The 18,546-nt window shown below is 40.8% G+C and overlaps 1 protein-coding gene across 3 annotated transcripts in view; it reads right to left on the minus strand.

The window, feature by feature from the left end:
* EPC1 (enhancer of polycomb 1) overlaps positions 1-18,546 on the minus strand; it is an 81,946-nt gene that overhangs the window by 31,369 nt on the left and 32,031 nt on the right. For all 3 annotated transcript variants that reach the window (XM_074946189.1, XM_074946190.1, XM_074946191.1), the window contains exons 2-5: positions 3,504-3,663; positions 2,121-2,266; positions 1,825-2,031; positions 1,297-1,445 (exon numbers count right to left, since the gene is read on the minus strand). In XM_074946189.1, the coding sequence (XP_074802290.1) occupies positions 1,297-1,445; positions 1,825-2,031; positions 2,121-2,266; positions 3,504-3,663 (662 nt within the window). The remainder of the gene's footprint in view (positions 1-1,296; positions 1,446-1,824; positions 2,032-2,120; positions 2,267-3,503; positions 3,664-18,546) is intronic.

The raw sequence follows: 18,546 nt of genomic DNA on the forward strand, positions 1-18,546 counted from the left end.
TTATAAAGGGATCTGACTAAACTGGGTGACAAAATGACAGATGAAATTTCATGCTGATAAATGCAAAATAATGCCGATTGCGATTATTGTGTCCAACTATACATGCAAAATAATGGGGTCTAAATTAGCTGTTACCACTCAGAGATGTTTGAGTCATTGTGGATAACTCCCTGAAAATACCTGCTCAATGTGCAATGGCAGTCAAAAAAAGCTAACAGTGTTAGGAGCCATTTGGAAAGGAATAGATAATATAGAAAATATCAATATCACTATACAAGGCCGTGGTATGCCCACACCTTGAATACTGCATGCAGTTCCAGTCACCCTCTCTCAAAAGAGATATTAGAATTAGAAAAGGTACAGAGAAAGACAACAAAAATCATTACGGGTATTAAACACCTTCCATATGAGAGAGATTAAAAAGACTGGGACTGTTCATCTTAGAAAAGAGATGACTAAGGGGAGATATGATATAAAAGTCTCTAAAAGCATGGCAGGTATGGAGAAAGGGAATAAGGAAGTGTTATTTACCCCCTCACATAATAGAAGAACTAGGTGTCACCCAGTGAAATTAACAGGCAACAGGTTTAAAGCAAACATAAGGAAGTACTTCTTCACAATGCAGAGTCAACCTTTGGAACTTGTTGCAACTGGCTGTTGTGAAGGCCAAAAGTATAACTGGTACAAAAAACAATTAGATAATTTCCATGAAGGATAGGTCCATCAATTGCTATTAGCCTAGATGGTCAAGGAGGCAATCCCATGCTCTGGGTATCCCTAAACCTCCAACTACCAGAAACTGGGACTGGATGACTGGGAATGGATCACAGAAAATTGCCCTGTCTGTTCGTTCCTTCTGAAGCATCTAGCTCTGGCCACTGTCAGAAGACAGAATACTGGGCCATATGGACGACCAAGGGTCTGACCCAACATGGCCATTTTTATGTTCTTAATAAATTTACCTATAATTTGTGAAGTCTCCTCTTTCTAGATTTGTGCACAGTGAAAGAAACCTAAAGCAAAACTGACAAAACAAGGGTGATTGGATGAAGACTAGACTAATTCCTTCCTGATTTGTAAATATATAATTTTATACTTAATTTTCTCTTTGTAAAACGTGAAAGCATGCTATACTATTATAAAATCATTAAGCACAAAAGTTAAAAAGTAGTTTTAAAAAAGATTTACACAACTCAAAAAGACATTTTAGTATTAGTTCTGTTTCTGCAAGAGCGTGAATATTTAATACAAAAGTTTTCAAAAATGATTATGCAATCTTGTCTTGATGTACTCTACCTCTTTTCCATAATTTCCAGTGTTAAATGCAATAACTCCCTCTTGCTTTTTTCCCTTCTCTTTATCATCTCTAGGATAGTTACTGCACGACTCAGATCTCGACGCAACTTAAGCATCTTTTCATAAGATGCTTCATCATTCTTTCGATTCTGTGGATATAAACAAAAAAATTTTCATTTTGTTTTCATTGAAGTTTGTTTAATTTCTATAATAAGTTTGTATCAAGCATTTTGACATGTCAAAGTACAAACAGAGAAACTTATATCTACTGCAAGTTACAAGTCACCTGCATTATTATTATTACTCGATTTTGTAGTGACCTACAAAAAAAAAAAAAGACAGTGACACTCCTGGGATACACACTTCTGTAGTTAAACTGTATATTATTTCAATTGAGTGGTGCCATTAGCAGGCAAATAGTGTGTTTTTTTTCCCCCCCATTTCTTTTCAAGATTCAGTATTCAAAGTTAAGTTGACTTAGTAATGCTTCAATACAGTAAGAATGTGCCAGATTTTATATCTACTCACTTTTCGAGTCTGCATCTTTTCTGTTCGCCTTCTAAAAGCAACATAAGGATCATTTGTGCTGGAACCATCTCGCTTCTCTTGTTTTACTGCTGGGATAAGAGAGGGACCTCGACAATTTTTCCTCTTTTTAATCCAGTACTCATACACTTCTCTAATTAATTCATCATCTTCCTTCAGAAGCAGTTTGGCCTCCTGCAGGCTGACTGGCTAGATGTAAAACCCAATGTGTTACAAGAAATAGCAGCATATGAAAGGTTGGTTTTTTTTAATTTTTTTTATCTGAAATAATGTTGTACCTGCTGACCACTGCCCTTTTCTAGCCTGTCTATCATCTCCTCAAACTGCAAAGGAGAGATGTCCATTCTTTTCTTCAATTTATTCACAAAGGCCTCATCTTCTGAATCCAAGTCATAATCCGGCTGTTCAGCATCCAAACTAAAAGCTAAACAATACAGTGAATGTTAACATGGAAGTACCATGGAAGTATTTTGTTGCAACAACAATAGAAGTGTCTGGGATTGTAACAACTTGATACTTTTATTAAACAGATATAAAATACAGTGAACAAGAATAAAAAGAGAATAAAATTAACAGAAGCAATGACACAATGCAAGCAGACATTAACTGAAGATGACATTATAAATATAATATCTAAGCATTCAACTGCTTATCATTTTACTATCCAGTATACTTCCTATAGTCCAATCTAAGAATCTGGAGTGACATCCTGGCCCTGTTGAAGTCAGTTTTTTGTTTTTACTTCCAGGAAGCCAGAATTTCACCCCAACTATATGTGGTATTTCAACAAAAAGCTTCACTGATGACTACATTGACATCACCCAAGTTCCCCTCACCAATAACCTTAATATCTTAAATGAAAAACAAAAACAAAAATAAATAAAAAATAGGTTCATCTGGCATGATTTTTAACCAATCATTGAATCTACTCTTTATGATAATCTAACTTTACATACAGGAAACATTTTGAAGACTGTTTTTTGTTCACAGGGCAGTCAGCTTAAGAATGTCAATTGACCTATACTATCAGGAGAGAGCATGAGGAAATAAAATGATCATGGAAGTAGTCAGTACTCTCAAGAAAGAGGATTATAAATCAATCCCAATCTTTTATCCAGAAATAAACTGGGAGTCTATTCAGTTTATGGGGCACAGGTATGTTCAAGATATTGCTAATTAAAGCATACCGCCCGAAGTAAAGTAATGACTGTGGTGAGATCCACATCCAAAAGGAACAGCTGAAATCTCCTAGCCAGATAAAGATGAAAACAAGCAACAGCACCCAAGTGGGCCACCTAGGCCTCTAGAAGCAGCTGAAGAATTCTAGAATGTATCTTAAGAGGTGAACATACTCCCTCTAATTGAAGAGAATGGCAAACCGCAGCCACTGGGAGCTGCAGGGCGGCTGTGCTTGCGGACAGTCGGGTCAACATCCGCAAAATGTCTCGTGGCCCACTACCAGCTTATCCTGATGGGCTGTGTGTGGCCTGCAGATCACCCACCACTGGTTTACATCTTAAGATGCTGCACAAACATTAATCTTCGAAAGGAAGTTTCAACAGTAGTTCAATAGGTTTTTAAAGAAATTCCTTTAAATTACCAGTTTAAAGAACATTTTGGATATAGGCTTTCACATACAGTTTAAAAATATTTATACTTACGCTGTATATGAATGAGCTGCTTTGGCATCCTAAATTCCCCAGGATATATAGATTCATAGTAAGCAATATTACTTTCTGCCTCTGGGACCGGTATAACCATATTATCCCTCTTCTCTCCATATACCTGTTGTGCCGAGATAGCTCGCTGAAGATGATGTTCCTACAAATAAAAAAAAGAAAAAAAGAAAAGGGATTTGAAAATTGACATTCTACTGAGACATCTGGTGTGATGAGTTCACCTTACTTTCCTAGCCCATTTTTAAAAAAAGATAAAACATTAGTTTCTGTTGATTTCTGTATTTACATCACAAAGAAAAGACAAGACATGATAAATTAAACACTACATTTTAGTGGAGATGTTCCAAGTAACGTAACAAGGATACACCAAGTTGACTTCCAGTAGGTGGAGCTCACACAACACACACAGCCCTGACTACTGGAAAGCTGTAGAGTTCTCTTCTGTACAGAGGCAGCTATTTAGAAATAGCAAAAAACCCACCAACCAAAATCCCTTATGGGTACAAGCAACACTATTTTGTATTTAAGGAAATATTATGGACTATTCAATGACATGTTATTTGCATGTCAAGCTAAAACAAATACTTGTAGAAGTATAAAAGGATAGAATCATAGAATGAAGGCCTGAAGAGTCCTTGAGGGGTCATCTAGGCCATGTCCTCATGATGAAGCAGGATCAAATATATATACACACACCCCCAAATATATATCCCTGACAGCTGTCTGTCTAATTTGTTCTTAGAAACCTACTATAACAGGCATTTTACAACCTTCATTGGAAGGAAGTCTATTCCAGTATTTAACTACCCTTATAGTTAGAAAGTTCTTCCTAATATCTAATCTAAGTCTCCCTTGCTGCAGATTAAGTCAACTACTTCTTGTCCTACCTCCAGTGGACATGAACAAATGATCCCCATCCTCTTTATAAATAGACCTTAACACAATATTTGAAGACTGTTATCAGTCTTCTCTCTAAAAGACTAAACATGTCCAGTTTTTTTATTTTTATTTTTTTTAAAACCTCTCTTCATAGGTCAGTCAGGCTTTTAAAACATCTTATCATTTTTGTTGCTCTCTTCTGGGCTCTGTTTATTTTGTCCACATCTTTCTTAAAGTGTGGTATCCAAAACTGGACACAATACTCCAGGTGATGTCTCAACAATACCAAGTACAGCGGGATACTCTAAGGCAGTAGTCCCCAAACTTTAAGTCATGCCCCACTTACCCCACATGCCGCCCTCTCCCCCTGGAAACTGTGGTTGGGAGCTACGGCCAGGAGTGGAGCTGTGGCTGGGGCCAGGGCCAAGAGCTGTGACTGGGAGTGGGAGCGGAGTCTGGGAGCAGAGGTTGGGGGCAGAGCTGGGTGGCGCTCCCTCCCATAAGGGCTGGCCCGGGCCCCGCTGCGCCCCCCCCCCCAAACTGTCCTCCATGTCCCTCTACAGGGGGCGCACTGCGCAGTTTGGGGACCACTCATCTAAGACTTGTTAGAGGTAGATACTGTGGCAAGCAAACAGTCAGGGCTTCACACTACCACCCTGGGTTTTAGCTTCTCTAATTTTTTGTCACTGCCCATTTTTTATTAGATATGTTATTCCTGGGGGAATTCTGTGCCAAAAAATTAAGTGCCAAAAAACCTAAACATTATGGACACAATATTTTAAAATTTTGCATATTTTATTTGTCAAAATAACACCATATAATCACACCACTTTCAGTTAGTTTGGTAATTTATTTTAAAATACCTGTCAGCAAGCATGTCTTAACAATACAGCTAATAAATAAAGATTCAGGAAATGGTTTTTGGCAAATAGATTACTTACTAGGCATATTAATGCAGAACTCTGATTAATAATTCATTTAAGTTGGTATTTCCCACACCCCTCAGAAGCAGTGCAAAGATTTGGGGGAGTCAGAGGTAACAGAGGAGCTGAGGGAGAGGGAAGTAATTGCTGGGAAGGAACCTGGGTGTGAATCTGGAGAGTTGTTGGATAGGATGGGACAAGTTGGAACAGGTTTTTTTGGGGGGGCAGGGTTCCCCCATTCAGACCCTGGCTGACCGCTAGTCTCTCCCACTCAGTCAGGCACATCTGCCCCTGTCCCCATACCTCCACTAAGGCACCTCCCTGTCCCTATGTGGCCCTGCACTCCCTCCCCTGTCCCCTGCACCTCCACTCCCATTCAGCCCCTACCCCCAGCCTGTCATCCCCCACTAACCGTTATGAGCCCTGTCTCACCCCGCAGCAGCGCCATACTGTCTGTTTCCCTATATCCCCAGTCTCCTGACCTGGCACGACAGGCACTGTGAAGGCGGCGCTACAGGCTCTCTCTCCCCCCCCCCGCTAGCTGGCCAGGAGTGGCTGCTCTGTTCTAGTGCCACAGCGCTCTCTGGTGGGCAAAAGGGGAACTGTAGCGACTTTCCAGCAGAAGTTATTTTCTGCAAAAAAAATTAAAAATATGCATGGCATGTGAATTATGCACACATGCAGTGGTGCAAAACTGCAAAATTCCTCCAGGAGCAGATACTATATGAGGCTTACAACCTCTGATCATTGAAAAAATAAAGAATTGTACATGATTTTGTGAAAAAGTAGTTATTTCTGACACAAATCCTCAAACTATATATTGCAGTTTTTTGTATTTTGGATGCTGGCTTGAAAGAACAATTTAATAATTATCTAACTTATCTTGGTGAGTTTAGTGCCAAGTTTTAAATAGGGCAAAAATGTATGCTTTAATTAAAATAAATGACATTTTCTAGCCTTTACAGTTAAGTTTAAATTCATTTCACATTTGGAAGCTTAAGTGATGTTGTTCAAGCCTGCAGCCAAACCCAATTCTTGATCTAATCATAGCTCTGCCAAGCTGCAGAACCTTGTAAGTATTGAGGACCATGGTCAGTTTCCCATTGGTACTATACAGTGTGGGTAGCAGTGCAACTTTTAAGAAATCTGTCAATTTTTACATTGCTGTGGCATAGCTGGGGACAGCTAGGAGTAACAGCAAAGCCTGCATGGTAGGTAAACAAGATCCTTTTTATTGAAATAAAAACAAACTAAGCCATCAAGATGCATACATTACTTACTGAGCAACTATGTGATGTTATTACCCTCACTAGTTTAAACTTACATGGTTTTTAGCACCCTTTTGTATTATATTTCTTTTCTGGTTTGCTTGGAGCTCTACTTTCGAGTTTCCACCTCAAGTTTAATGTTATTTATATTATGGAAGCACAGATGCTGCACATACACAGTCATAATCTGAAGAGCACCCATAGTCACCATTTCTGTACTGTAGAATCTGCCCTTAGACGACCTCATAATAAAATACAGAAAAACTGAGTGGAAGAGTTCTGTTATATAGATTTGCACCAGTTTAATTAGTTAGTTTTGATCTGTTCCTCCAACTGAGCTGTAGACTGGTATTTTATTTAACAATGCAGGGTTTCTTGACCTTTTTTAACTTTAGGTAAAGTTGCTTGCTTCACTGGTAAAGAGGTTACAGTTGAGAGACCCAGGCGTGATACATGGTAAGGGGTTATACTTGTAATTCGATTCATTTTTTGATCCTCTAGTGCAGTGGTCTCCAAACTGGGATGCATCCCATGGGGTGCGTGGCAGCAGGAGCGCCGAACGGCACTCTGCTGTTTTTTTCCTTCGGTGGCAGCACGTCCATGGCTGGTGTTCCCCTCCGGACGACTTACCGCAGGCGGGCCACCAGTCTTCTTCTGTAGAGACCACTGCTCTAGTGCTTTGTAACAGAGAGACCTATGCTGTTTTGGCAGAGAGGGCACCAAAAGTTTAGAGTTCTTCTCTGTATGTTGATTAGGTCTGCTCTAATCATTGTTGCTGAGTACTTGTCTAATAAATAGTAATTAGTGGAAGTGGAGGTGAAATGGTTTCCACTGGAATTTTGTCTCAACTGTTATCATGGTAGCTAAAGATGGCACTAGAATACATTCCCATGCAGTAGAACAGGTGGAATTATACTGTAAAATAGATTAGTGGTTTTATCAGAAAGTGGTAGTTATTTAATTGTTCCTTATTGCATGCAAAAAAGTCTAGATGTGATTTTTATAGCTATACAAGGCTTCATAGTACATTTATTATGATGCCCAGGAACATATTATTTAAGAATTTTTTTGTTAAAGAAAAAAAAAAGAAAAAAAAAGTTTTGATTGTTCCCAGGCTGCTCTGTAGAACCTATTTTACAGTACATTTCTAGCAAGTGGAAATTCTTTTGAATAAATATATTAAGAGGGCAATAGTATAACCAGATCAGCAGCAGGTATCAGGCATTTAGTGGAAATCCTGGGTTTTGCTACTGATGTACATACTGACAAGGACTGGGCTGAGATTGCATTCCTGTTTTACGTCCTCTTGCATGAAGGTCTCCATATGCATGTCTATCTTTATCCTACAGTTGATTGATTGTCCTATGTTTTCCCACCAATTTTGTAGAAAGTTAAGTTCCAGTTGTGCCAGCTTGGAGTTGAAGCTTCAAAAGCTTCAAAAAGCATACAAATATCTTGCTTGTGGTTATTTGAGTCTGCAGGATAAAACTGGTCACTGTTGCATTCTCAGAAGGATCCATTTTGCCTTGTGCATTTTGGTTTACCTGTCAGCTATGTGTATTTTTTTTTTAAATCAAATCATGATTTAAATCACTAGTCAGGAAGACTCGATTTAATCATGGTTTTCTACATAAATGTTCATTCTTGTTGGTTGTTGTAACCTTAATACATATTCTTCACAACTCAGATAGATGTAGGTTTCATTTTTAGAAGGTACACACTATACATTTTTAAACAATGATTTATTTTGAAAACTTTTCAATTAGTTTTAAAAATATATCAGAAAATGAATGGTTGGTTGGTTGGTTATTTTATTTACCAAAGGTAATTGAAGCAGATATTTATGAAGTCACTGGGAGGTGAACTATCTCCAATTCATCAGGTTAATCATTAATATTTGGAGGATTTTCTTGCCATGCAGTATTAGGAGGAGACCACCACCAGACAGACATTTAAATTGTTTTATTTAACTAAAAAACAACAACATTATGTATTCTGGATTTTCTTCTTCAAAGAGCAAACATATAATATTTTAACAAAATGCAAGAAGTGAGGGACATGCTCGTTTTATCTCCAGACTTCTTCTCCTTGTCCAGATCTATTCCGGCCCCAACCATCTTCTATTCATTTAGCTTTTTGAAACTGCACTTTTAGAGAGAGGTAAGGGATTGACTGTGTACACAAATTTGCAGAGGGACAATAGAGTTGAGGTCTGTTATTTCTCACCTCTATATATTTATTTAAAAACATTTTTGCTGTTAACAAGCATGTTACCTCTGGGGAGACAAATCCAGTTTGAAAACTGCAAAACTAAGCATCTCTGATGGTATCTTCTAGATTGTGCACTGGGTCCCATTGGGTAGATAGAAAGATTAACCTAAATAATCTATACAGAAGCCTGTGAAACCCCATAGAATTGGGTCCCTAATCCATGAACTATTGGAACTCATTTACAAAATGAGTCTTAAACATTACATGAATATATTGTCTCATACTATAGAATTGGAATTTATAATCCCTATTCCATGATGAGACACGTTTGAGCTATAATTTATCTTTAGATGGATTTTTTTGATAAAATGCTTTGAGGGAAAAAACCTGATTTAAATAAATAAAAAAATCTGATTTATTTTTAAAATCACTGATTTTTATCCACCCTGATTAAAATTATTTGTGTTGGAAACATTTGTATTCTGACATAGATATATTAGTTTAATGAATATCCATTGAAAAAACAATTAAAGTTACTCCTATACCATCATGAAGATTTAATCCACTAATCAGTTTAGTGAAAATGATCATTCAAAGCCTGTCCTTTGAATCCGGTACCTCCACCAAAATGGCACAAAGCTTCAACTCTGGAAATAGCTCTCTCTCTCTAGAGTTGGTTTCCCCCAAAATGATGGTTCATACACGGAGTTCTTCTGTACAGGAATTCTTGAACTGCATATCCTGTCCACTAGTTTCCTCATTCTACTTTAATTCCAGTCCTCATTTTCAAATATGTTCTCTGCCCTGATGATTTCCGATAGCTCTACTTTGAAAATTTTGACACCGCTACATTTTTAAAACAGTAAAAAAAATATTTATGCTACCTGGCTAACATTACTCTTATCAGATATTCATTAAGGATGAGCTTTTTTTGAAACATGACAAGCACTGGCCTAATTCTGTATCCACTGAAGTCAATGGCTCCTGTTGATTAATTTTATGAGAAGTTAGGTCAGTGTGCTTTTGACAATCCCATTTTAAATCTAAAGTTTTAGTTTTTTGAATTTTCTAGACACGTAAAGTATATATTTAAACACAGAAGGGGTAGATGTCTGACGGTACTACGTTCCAACCACACTAGTAAACAGTAAGACCTCTACACACAAAAAGTCATGCCTCAGGTCTCAAGCACAGATTGTGAAAAAATGTTAGAAGAGTTTGATCCTGTCCACAACAAACAATGCGTTCAAAAGTGGTTTTAGAGATGATGCATGTTTGAGCTATGCTTAGAAATGGTTTTCAAGTATGGCAGTCTACTCTACAGAGTGGGCTTTAGCCTGTACTCACACCCACAGACAGACCACACACCGACACTCCTTCCTTAGATTGGGATAAGAGACTAAATGAGTTTGTGCACTGTTCTATCAGAATCTGGTATTGACTGTTTTATGTATTTCCCCTTCAACCAACAAACTGCCGAAAAGTTACAAGATACCTTATAAAAGTTAATCATACAAGAAAAGAATGCAAAATTACATTTACAAAAATTAAATACAAATACAAGTCTTATGACTGAGGCTCAAAGTCTTCATAAAAAGACTTATGAACGATTGAAAGAAGAAACCACACTAATAGCTTGTAATGCCTACACGCATAACTCAGGAAGTGAAAGCCATAATTAGACTACACTCCATTCAACAAAATCTTCCAAAAACCCCAAAATGTACATGTAAATTTCAGCGCTCAGATCATTAGCTTGAGCCTGGAATCATGAGTAAATTCTGTACAAATTTCTCCACTCATGTCTGCCAATGCATCTCAAATTTTGACTTGTAACAACCTTGCAGGTACATAATTCATCACAATCATCAGTCTGGACTGATTTTGTAAAGTGAAGAAATGGGCAGGGGAAGGAAGGGAGGGAGAGGGGGAAAGAGCCTCATCTCATTTATTCATTGATACATGTACCCATCACTATCACTGGGCCTTAACTAATATGGCAAACTAACATGGAAACTTGACTGTGTTAATGTTTTCAAAGCATCCAAAGTCCCACTGAAATCCAATGGGACTTGTGCTTGTAAGTCATTTGATCTGGGATGGCATTTTGGAAAGTGCTTACTGTCACCACTGGAAAACTCATCCAATATAATATTACATGCCTCACTTGGGAGAATAGACTGGTCTTAAGGCCAACAGATTTTGTCAAACTAGTGGTAAGATAGAATTTTAGAGCTGGAGGGTCCTTCATGATAATGCCCTACTACCAGTCCACAAATGTTAAATCAAAAGGAATCATTAGCTCCAGTACCTCGACTGACCTCCAATGCTGGGATGCCCTCTCAGATAGCCATGGCCAAACAAACACAGGGCTTTTTAGATTCAAGTCAAGCACCCTGGTTTGTTTTCACAAGCAAACAGGAAACCAGTGCAATTTCTTGACAATTCATTTAACTTGTTCCATTTGGCTCAAACTAAGCAAATAGGGAGATTAAAGCTAGTGCAGAATTAGTTTCTCAATGGTCTTGAAGGCTAGCTGTGCACAGAGCACATTGTGCAGATCGGATCACTGCAAAAACCTTGATAACTCTGGAAAACTATTAGGACCTTGTTAAAGATTTGAAGTCCAGTTTCCAGAAATAAAAAACACACTACTACATCTTCAGCTTTCTGAGAAAGAACAGACTTTGAAAAGTCATTTGGCAGGTGTATTTAATAGTAAAATTTTATATTTTTATACATTCCTATAATAGGTACTTTGTATTTCTACATTAAGCATACATCTGCTGAAGTTTCAAGAGATCTGCTCAAAGTAGTTCGAATTTACTATTCACTAATAGAAAAATTAATAGATCATTAATTACTCAGTAATCATCATTAATTACAGCTTCAACAAAGAATGAAAAAAGTTGAGAAAACAAGGAGCAATAAAAAATACTTATACAGCAGTTATAGTAAAATGGACATTATGGTCTGATGTACTGAACAAAGGTATGAGAAACTTATTTTAATTCTGGTTAGGGCACTGATGTGACTGCACAAGCTAAAACCTTTCTGTAGCTGTTTCCACATCTGCAAAAAGGGGGATTTATACTTACTTCACAAAGAATTGTGAAGTAGTAATATTTGTACAGTGCTTTGAAAACACAAAATACCATTACTACAGATTATTAGTGTTACTCTACTCAAAATGCAGAAGGAAGTGTGTTACGACTGGATCAAATCAGCCTTTGTGTAAGCAGACTTGTCTTCAATGACCAAGAAACTCCCCTCCATTAATACCTGACTACATAGAATTTGGTTAAAATCCAACTGCTGGATTTCTAAGTTATAGGTTATCAGTCTAAATAAATGTAAATGTAGTCCCAATTAAATTTACCTATTATTAATTTGATAGTTATTTGTATTGCAGTAGCTCCAAAAGACCTCAGCCAGAATCAGGTAACAACAGCACAAAGCCCTGAATAAACTTTACTCCTGGGGCAATTCTGCAACATTGCCAAGCACAGAATTAACGTGTCCCCCCATACCAGGCAGAATAATTGATTCTGATGGGGGAGGCAAAGGGAAGCTGCAATTACATCATAGAATATCAGGGTTGGAAGGGACCTCAGGAGGTCATCTAGTCCAACCCCCTGCTCAAAGCAGGACCAGTCCCCAACTAAATCATCCCAGCCAGGGCTTTGTCAAGCCTGACCTTAAAAACTTCTAAGGAAGGAGATTCCACCAACTACCTAGGTAACACATTCCAGTGTTTCACCACCCTCCTAGTGAAAAAGTTTTTCCTAATATCCAAACTAAACCTCCCCCACTGCAACTTGAGACCATTACTCCTTGTTCTGTCATCTGCTACCACTGAGGACAGTCTAGATCCATCCTCTTTGGAACCCCCTTTCAGGTAGTTGAAAGCAGCTATCAAATCCCCCCTCATTCTTCTCTTCTGCAGACTAAACAATCCCAGTTCCCTCAGCCTCTCCTCTAACTCATGTGTTTCAGTCCCCTAATCATTTTTGTTGCCCTCCGCTGGACGTTTTCGAATTTTTCCACATCCTTGTAGTGTGGGGCCCAGAACTGGACACAGTACTCCAGATAGAGGCCTCACCAATGTCGAATAGAGGGGAACGATTACGTCCCTCGATTTGCTGGCAATGCCCCTACTTATACAGCCCAAAATGCCATTGGCCTTCTTGGCAACAAGGGCACACTGGTGACTCATATCCAGGTTCTTGTCCACTGTAACCTCTAGGTTCTTTTCTGCAGAACTGCTGCCTAGCCATTCGGTCCCTAGTCTGTAGCGGTGCATGGGATTCTTCCATCCTAAGTGCAGGACTCTGCACTTGTCCTTGTTGAACCTCATCAGATTTCTTTTGGCCCAATCCTCTAATTTGTCTAGGGCCCTCTGTATCCTATACCTACCCTCCAGCGTATCTACCTCTCCTCCCAGTTTAGTGACATCTGGGAACTTGCTGAGGGTGCAATCCACACCATTCTCCCGATCACTAATGAAGATATTGAACAAAACTGGCACCAGGACCGACCCTTGGGGCACTCCACTTGATACCGGCTGCCAACTAGACATGGAGCCATTGATCACTACCCGTTGAGCCCGACGATCTAGCCAGCTTTCTATCCACCTTATAGTCCATTCATCCAGCCCATATTTCTTTAACTTGCTGGCAAGAATACTGTGGGAGACCGTGTCAAAAGCTTTGCTAAAGTCAAGGAACAACACGTCCACTGCTTTCCCCTCATCCACAGAGCTAGTTATCTCATCATAGAAGGCAATTAGATTAGTCAGGCATGACTTGCCCTTGGTGAATCCGTGCTGACTGTTCCTGATCACTTTCCTCTTCTCTAACGGCTTCAGAATTGATTCCTTGAGGACCTGCTCCATGATTTTTCCAGGGACTGAGGTGAGGCTGACTGGCCTGTAGTTCCCAGGATCCTCCTCCTTCCCTTTTTTAAAGAGGGGCACTACATTAGCCTTTTTCCAGTCGTCCGGGACTTCCCCCTATCGCCATGAGTTTTCAAAGATAATGGCCAATGGCTCTGCAATCACATCCTCCAACTCCTTTAGCACTCTCGGATGCAGCGCATCCGGCCCCATGGACTTGTGCTCGTCCAGCTTTTCTAAATAGCTTTTGACCACCAGGGGTGGATGTGGCACCAGAAGAGAGGGCAGCCAGCTCATGGCAGGAGCAGCCAGCCAAGGAGAGGGAGTGGGCAGAGACTACCTTCCTCACAGTATCCTGCCCATAAGGTCAGATGCGGCGGCATGGGATGGGGGTGTGTGTGTGGGAAGGATGGACAGAGGGTCACAGGAGGTAATGGGGTGACAGCACTGAGCCAGGGACTGAAGGGGAGTGGAGGTAGAGGGAACATGGGGACAAGGACAGCTTATATCTGGCTGAATGGGAGAGGCTAGAGGTCATCCAGGGCCTGCACGGGAGTGGCTCCACAAATCCGCAATAATCTCCCCTCCAAACAAAAAAACAAACAAAAAAAAAAACAAACAAAAACAAAAACAAAAAACAAAACAAAAAACCTATTCCATCCTTCTCCCACCCACACCCAACAAACCTCCAGACTCACTCCCAGTTTCCTTCCCAGCAATTACTTCCCTCTTCCTCAACTCCTCCATTACCAGACTCCCCAGGCCTTTGCACTGCTTCTGAGGGGTGTGGGAAATACGGTTCTGTACTTGAGTAATTAAACGACAAGTTCTAGGCATATTAATACAGAAAGGAATCTATTTGTCAAAAACATTTCCTGAATCCTTTTTTGTTGTCTGTACTGTTGCAGACATACTTGCCAACAGGTATTTTTAAATAAAATTACCAAAATAATTGAAACTGTTATGGTGATATGGACCCTGCCCTGAAGAGCTAATTTTTAAAAACCCAAAGAGACAGAACATACAAGCACTAGTAATCAGGATAATGCCAGGCATGCTTCTTGTTAGTTCTTAATTTCTGTATATACACACACACACACACTTTTGTCACACACAGTTGTCCCAACTATTATTATACATCTGAACAACGATTAACTTTTTATAAAGTTAAGTTCTCCTCTATTTCAAAGCTCAACCAAAACAGCAGCCACCAGTCTCATTTTAAAGGCTTTCATTATGCTTCTCTCTCTGCAGAAGTGACCAGCAGCAACCAGAACACAAGCAGCAACCAGAAGGTGTTTCTCTTGCCTCCTGAGAAATCAGACCCTGGGAATTTGTGGGAACTCCTGCCCTACATCACTGTCCTAGGTGCTGGTGAGGTTGTGTTACTAGAGCCCAGCTCCACAGTGGAGCAAGTGACCTGCCCAGCCCACACCCTGCTCCTGCTGCTTGCCTCCCAGGAAGGAGTGGGAATTCCAGCCAGTAGGCCACTGTGGTGTTGGTACCTAAATTTGAGCTCCCGAGTTGGGGTGGAGGCAGAGGATGAGTGGGTACAGCCCAGTCCGGCTCCTTCCCCCTACCATCAGCGCTGCTCGGATTGCTCCTGGAAGTCTCTTGCCTCCTGGGAGGCCTGGTTCCATACTCTGAAGACTCAGGCCTGGTCTACACCTAAGACCTTAGGTGGACCTAGCTACATCACTCAGGCGTGTGAAAAATTCACACCCGAGATACGTAGTTAAACCGATCTAAGCCCAGTATGGACCATGTCTACACTACAAACTTTGGTCGATGCAAGTTACTTTGGCATAAAGTTGTCAACATTAGCATATTGTTTGTGCGCATGCATATTTGGCTCGTTGTGTCAGCGGTGCACGTACCCACCAGGAGTGCTTGTATCAATGCAGTGAAGTTTTCCATGAGTAGGCATCCCAGTGTGCAATCCACCATCATCCAGCGCACTGTCTTTTGAGAAGTTTTGGCAATGCACACAGGGGTGACTGGGAGCAAGAGGTCCACTTACCAGTGTGCAACTGTCTCCATCCAATAATGTCATCTACCCCATAATTTTCATGCCTTCTTTCAAAATCCCATAAGCCCACTTGGCCTTCCTTGTTGACCAACATCTCTGACAGAAGCACAGACTGTACAGCTCTGCACTATTATCCTAAGCATTTTAAGCACAGGATGCGTGATCCTCCAGAATTTCTAGAGCTGCACGAACCACCAAATAAGCAGGCAACATGTTTTCTTGGAGGACAGATTGCTGTGGGACATAGTAAGAACCAATTCAAGGCTGCTGGTGGCGTTCATAGAGCAGCTTTAAATGCTGGAGTGCTCATATAGTAATATACGCTTGGGATGACGAGCAGCAGCTGCAGAATTTTCAGATGAGCAAGGCCACATTCCTGGAACTGTGTGCCGAGCTTGTCCCAGTCGTCCAGTGCAGGGACACCAAAATAAGAACTGCCCTGCAATGGAGGAGTAAGTAGCAATGGCATTGTGGAAACTTGCAACACCAGATTCCAACTGGCAAATCAGAAAACAATTTGGAGTTGGAAAATCCGTTGTGGAGGCCACTGTCATGCAAGTGTGCAGGGCCATTAATCACCTCCTGCGACGCAGAAATGTGACTCTCTGCAATATACAGGGTAGAGTGGATGTGCAGCAATGATGTTCCCAAACTGCAGATGAGCAATAGCATGTAAATGTTTGACACTAAACCATCTTGCTACAGAGTACATCTCTTCTATGGTGTACACAAGCACTTATGGATCACAGAAGATGTTCCACTGACATCAGCATGGGCTAGTCAGGGAAGGTGGAGGACTCTCCCATCTTTAAAAACACAGGACTTTTCAGAAAGTTACAAGCAGGGACTCTCCTGACTGGGGGATTACCATTGGGAATGATGAAATGCCAACAGTGATCCTTGGGGACCCAGCTGACCCCTTACTCCCCTGGCTCATGAAGCTATACACTGGCCATTCTGACAGCACCAAGGAAAGATTTAACTACCAGCTCAGCAGGTGCAGAATGACAGCTGATTGTGCTTTTGGTAGACTGAAATGACGCTGGCATTGTTTACTCACAAGACTGGATCTCAGTGAGAAAAAAAATATTCCAATGGTTATAGCTGCCTGCTGTGTCCTACCTGTCAAGGGACATCACTATGTACATGAACCACATGGCCCCCCCTTGCCTAACTCTGCAGGGCAACGAAAGGCAGGTAACACTACCTCTCTTTGTTGTACTGCTACCTCTTCTAGTATGAGAAAAATTAATGAAAAGTCAATTGCTGTGCCCAGCAACACTGAGCAACACTGTAACGGGAAATTAAATTTAAACACTTACCGAGGATCATTCCCTCCCAGGCTCGACTGCCAGGAATGACTGATCTGCAGTGGGGTCTCAAAACAGGTCCTTGCTCACAGCATATGTCCCCCAATCCTACTCCTCTTACTCACTGTTCATGTCAGGGGCCCGTGGCTCAAACTCCTCAGAGGTATCAACAGTGGTATGCGGCATGGTGGTGAGGTCTCCATCAAGAATGGCATGCAGCTCTTTGTAAAAGTAACAGGTCGGCAGCTTGGCACCTAATCACCTGTTGGCCTCCCTGGCCTTCTGAGATGTCTGCTGCAGTTCCTTTGCTTTCCTGCAGCTGGTCCCTGTTGTACCCATTTTTCTGCATGCCCCGTTAAATTTACTCATAGAGGTCCACATTTCTACAGCTGGTCTGTAGCTGTGCTTGCACAGTTTCTTCTCCCCACAGGGCCAAGGACCCAATATTTTTTGTCTACTCCAAGCTAGAGCACATAGCCAGCATGCTCAGCTGGTAAATTACACACAACAATGGAGAATTGCTAGGTGTGCTTGCCAAGTTGGGAAATCAGGAAAATGCATTTCAAAAGCTTGTGGGACTTTAGAGGAGGGAGGCCTTCCGGCCCTGGGCAGTGAAGTTCACAATTGTGACCAGAACAGTCAGCGTCGGGCCTTGTGGGAGAAACACCCCCCCCCCCCCCAATGCAAAGTGGCTTATGTCAACTTAACTTTGTAGGACATAGACACTGCTAGGTTGATGGAAGAATTCCTTCGTCAACCTAGCCTCTCAAGGAATTGGATTTACTACAATGATGGAAAAACCCTTCTGTTGATGTCGTGTCTACATCATAGCAGCATAGCTGCAACTATGTGACTGTAATGCTTGTAGTGTAGACATAGCCTCTATCTGGATATCTGGGAGATGGCAAAAAAGGGGTGAGAAGTTGACACTGTCTCAGCCCCTCGGATCTTCCTTCTGTTGTGACTGGGACTTAAGTGTACCTGTAATTGGTTATGCAAACTACTTCTTAAAGCACTATCTATCCATGAAAATTTACACTCCAAAGAACTAAATTTGGGGTTCCAGCTCATTTTCTGAAGTATTGGGTAAGCAAAGAAATACTATACAAGTGTGTTTTGATATTTACAAGAACACAGGGGATCTAAGCTACTTTTGCATTCCTCTAATCTCCTAGGGTGCTAAGGGCTGCTTTAGCTCCTGGCATAAGTTAGAGTAGTCACTGATGTAATCTAGAGCTATATCAGTTTATGCCACCACGAGATTCATCCATAGTGAGGGAATCCTCAGCTGTCTGATAAGGGCAACTTTACAGAATAGTAGGGCTGGAAGGGACCTCAAGAGGTCCCTTGCCCCCTTTGCAAAAAGAGACCCAAAACATCTGGAGCAGCACTTGGTAGTGAATATGGAAGATAATTAGAAGATCACTTCTGTTATTCAACTGATTTATCAGTCCCTTGAGTAGTTGCTTAAGAAAGGTTTCACTTTAATTACTGTAACACAAAAATCTAAT

Source organism: Natator depressus, chromosome 2 (genome assembly GCF_965152275.1).
Source record: "Natator depressus isolate rNatDep1 chromosome 2, rNatDep2.hap1, whole genome shotgun sequence".
Lineage (NCBI taxonomy): Eukaryota > Metazoa > Chordata > Testudines > Cheloniidae > Natator > Natator depressus.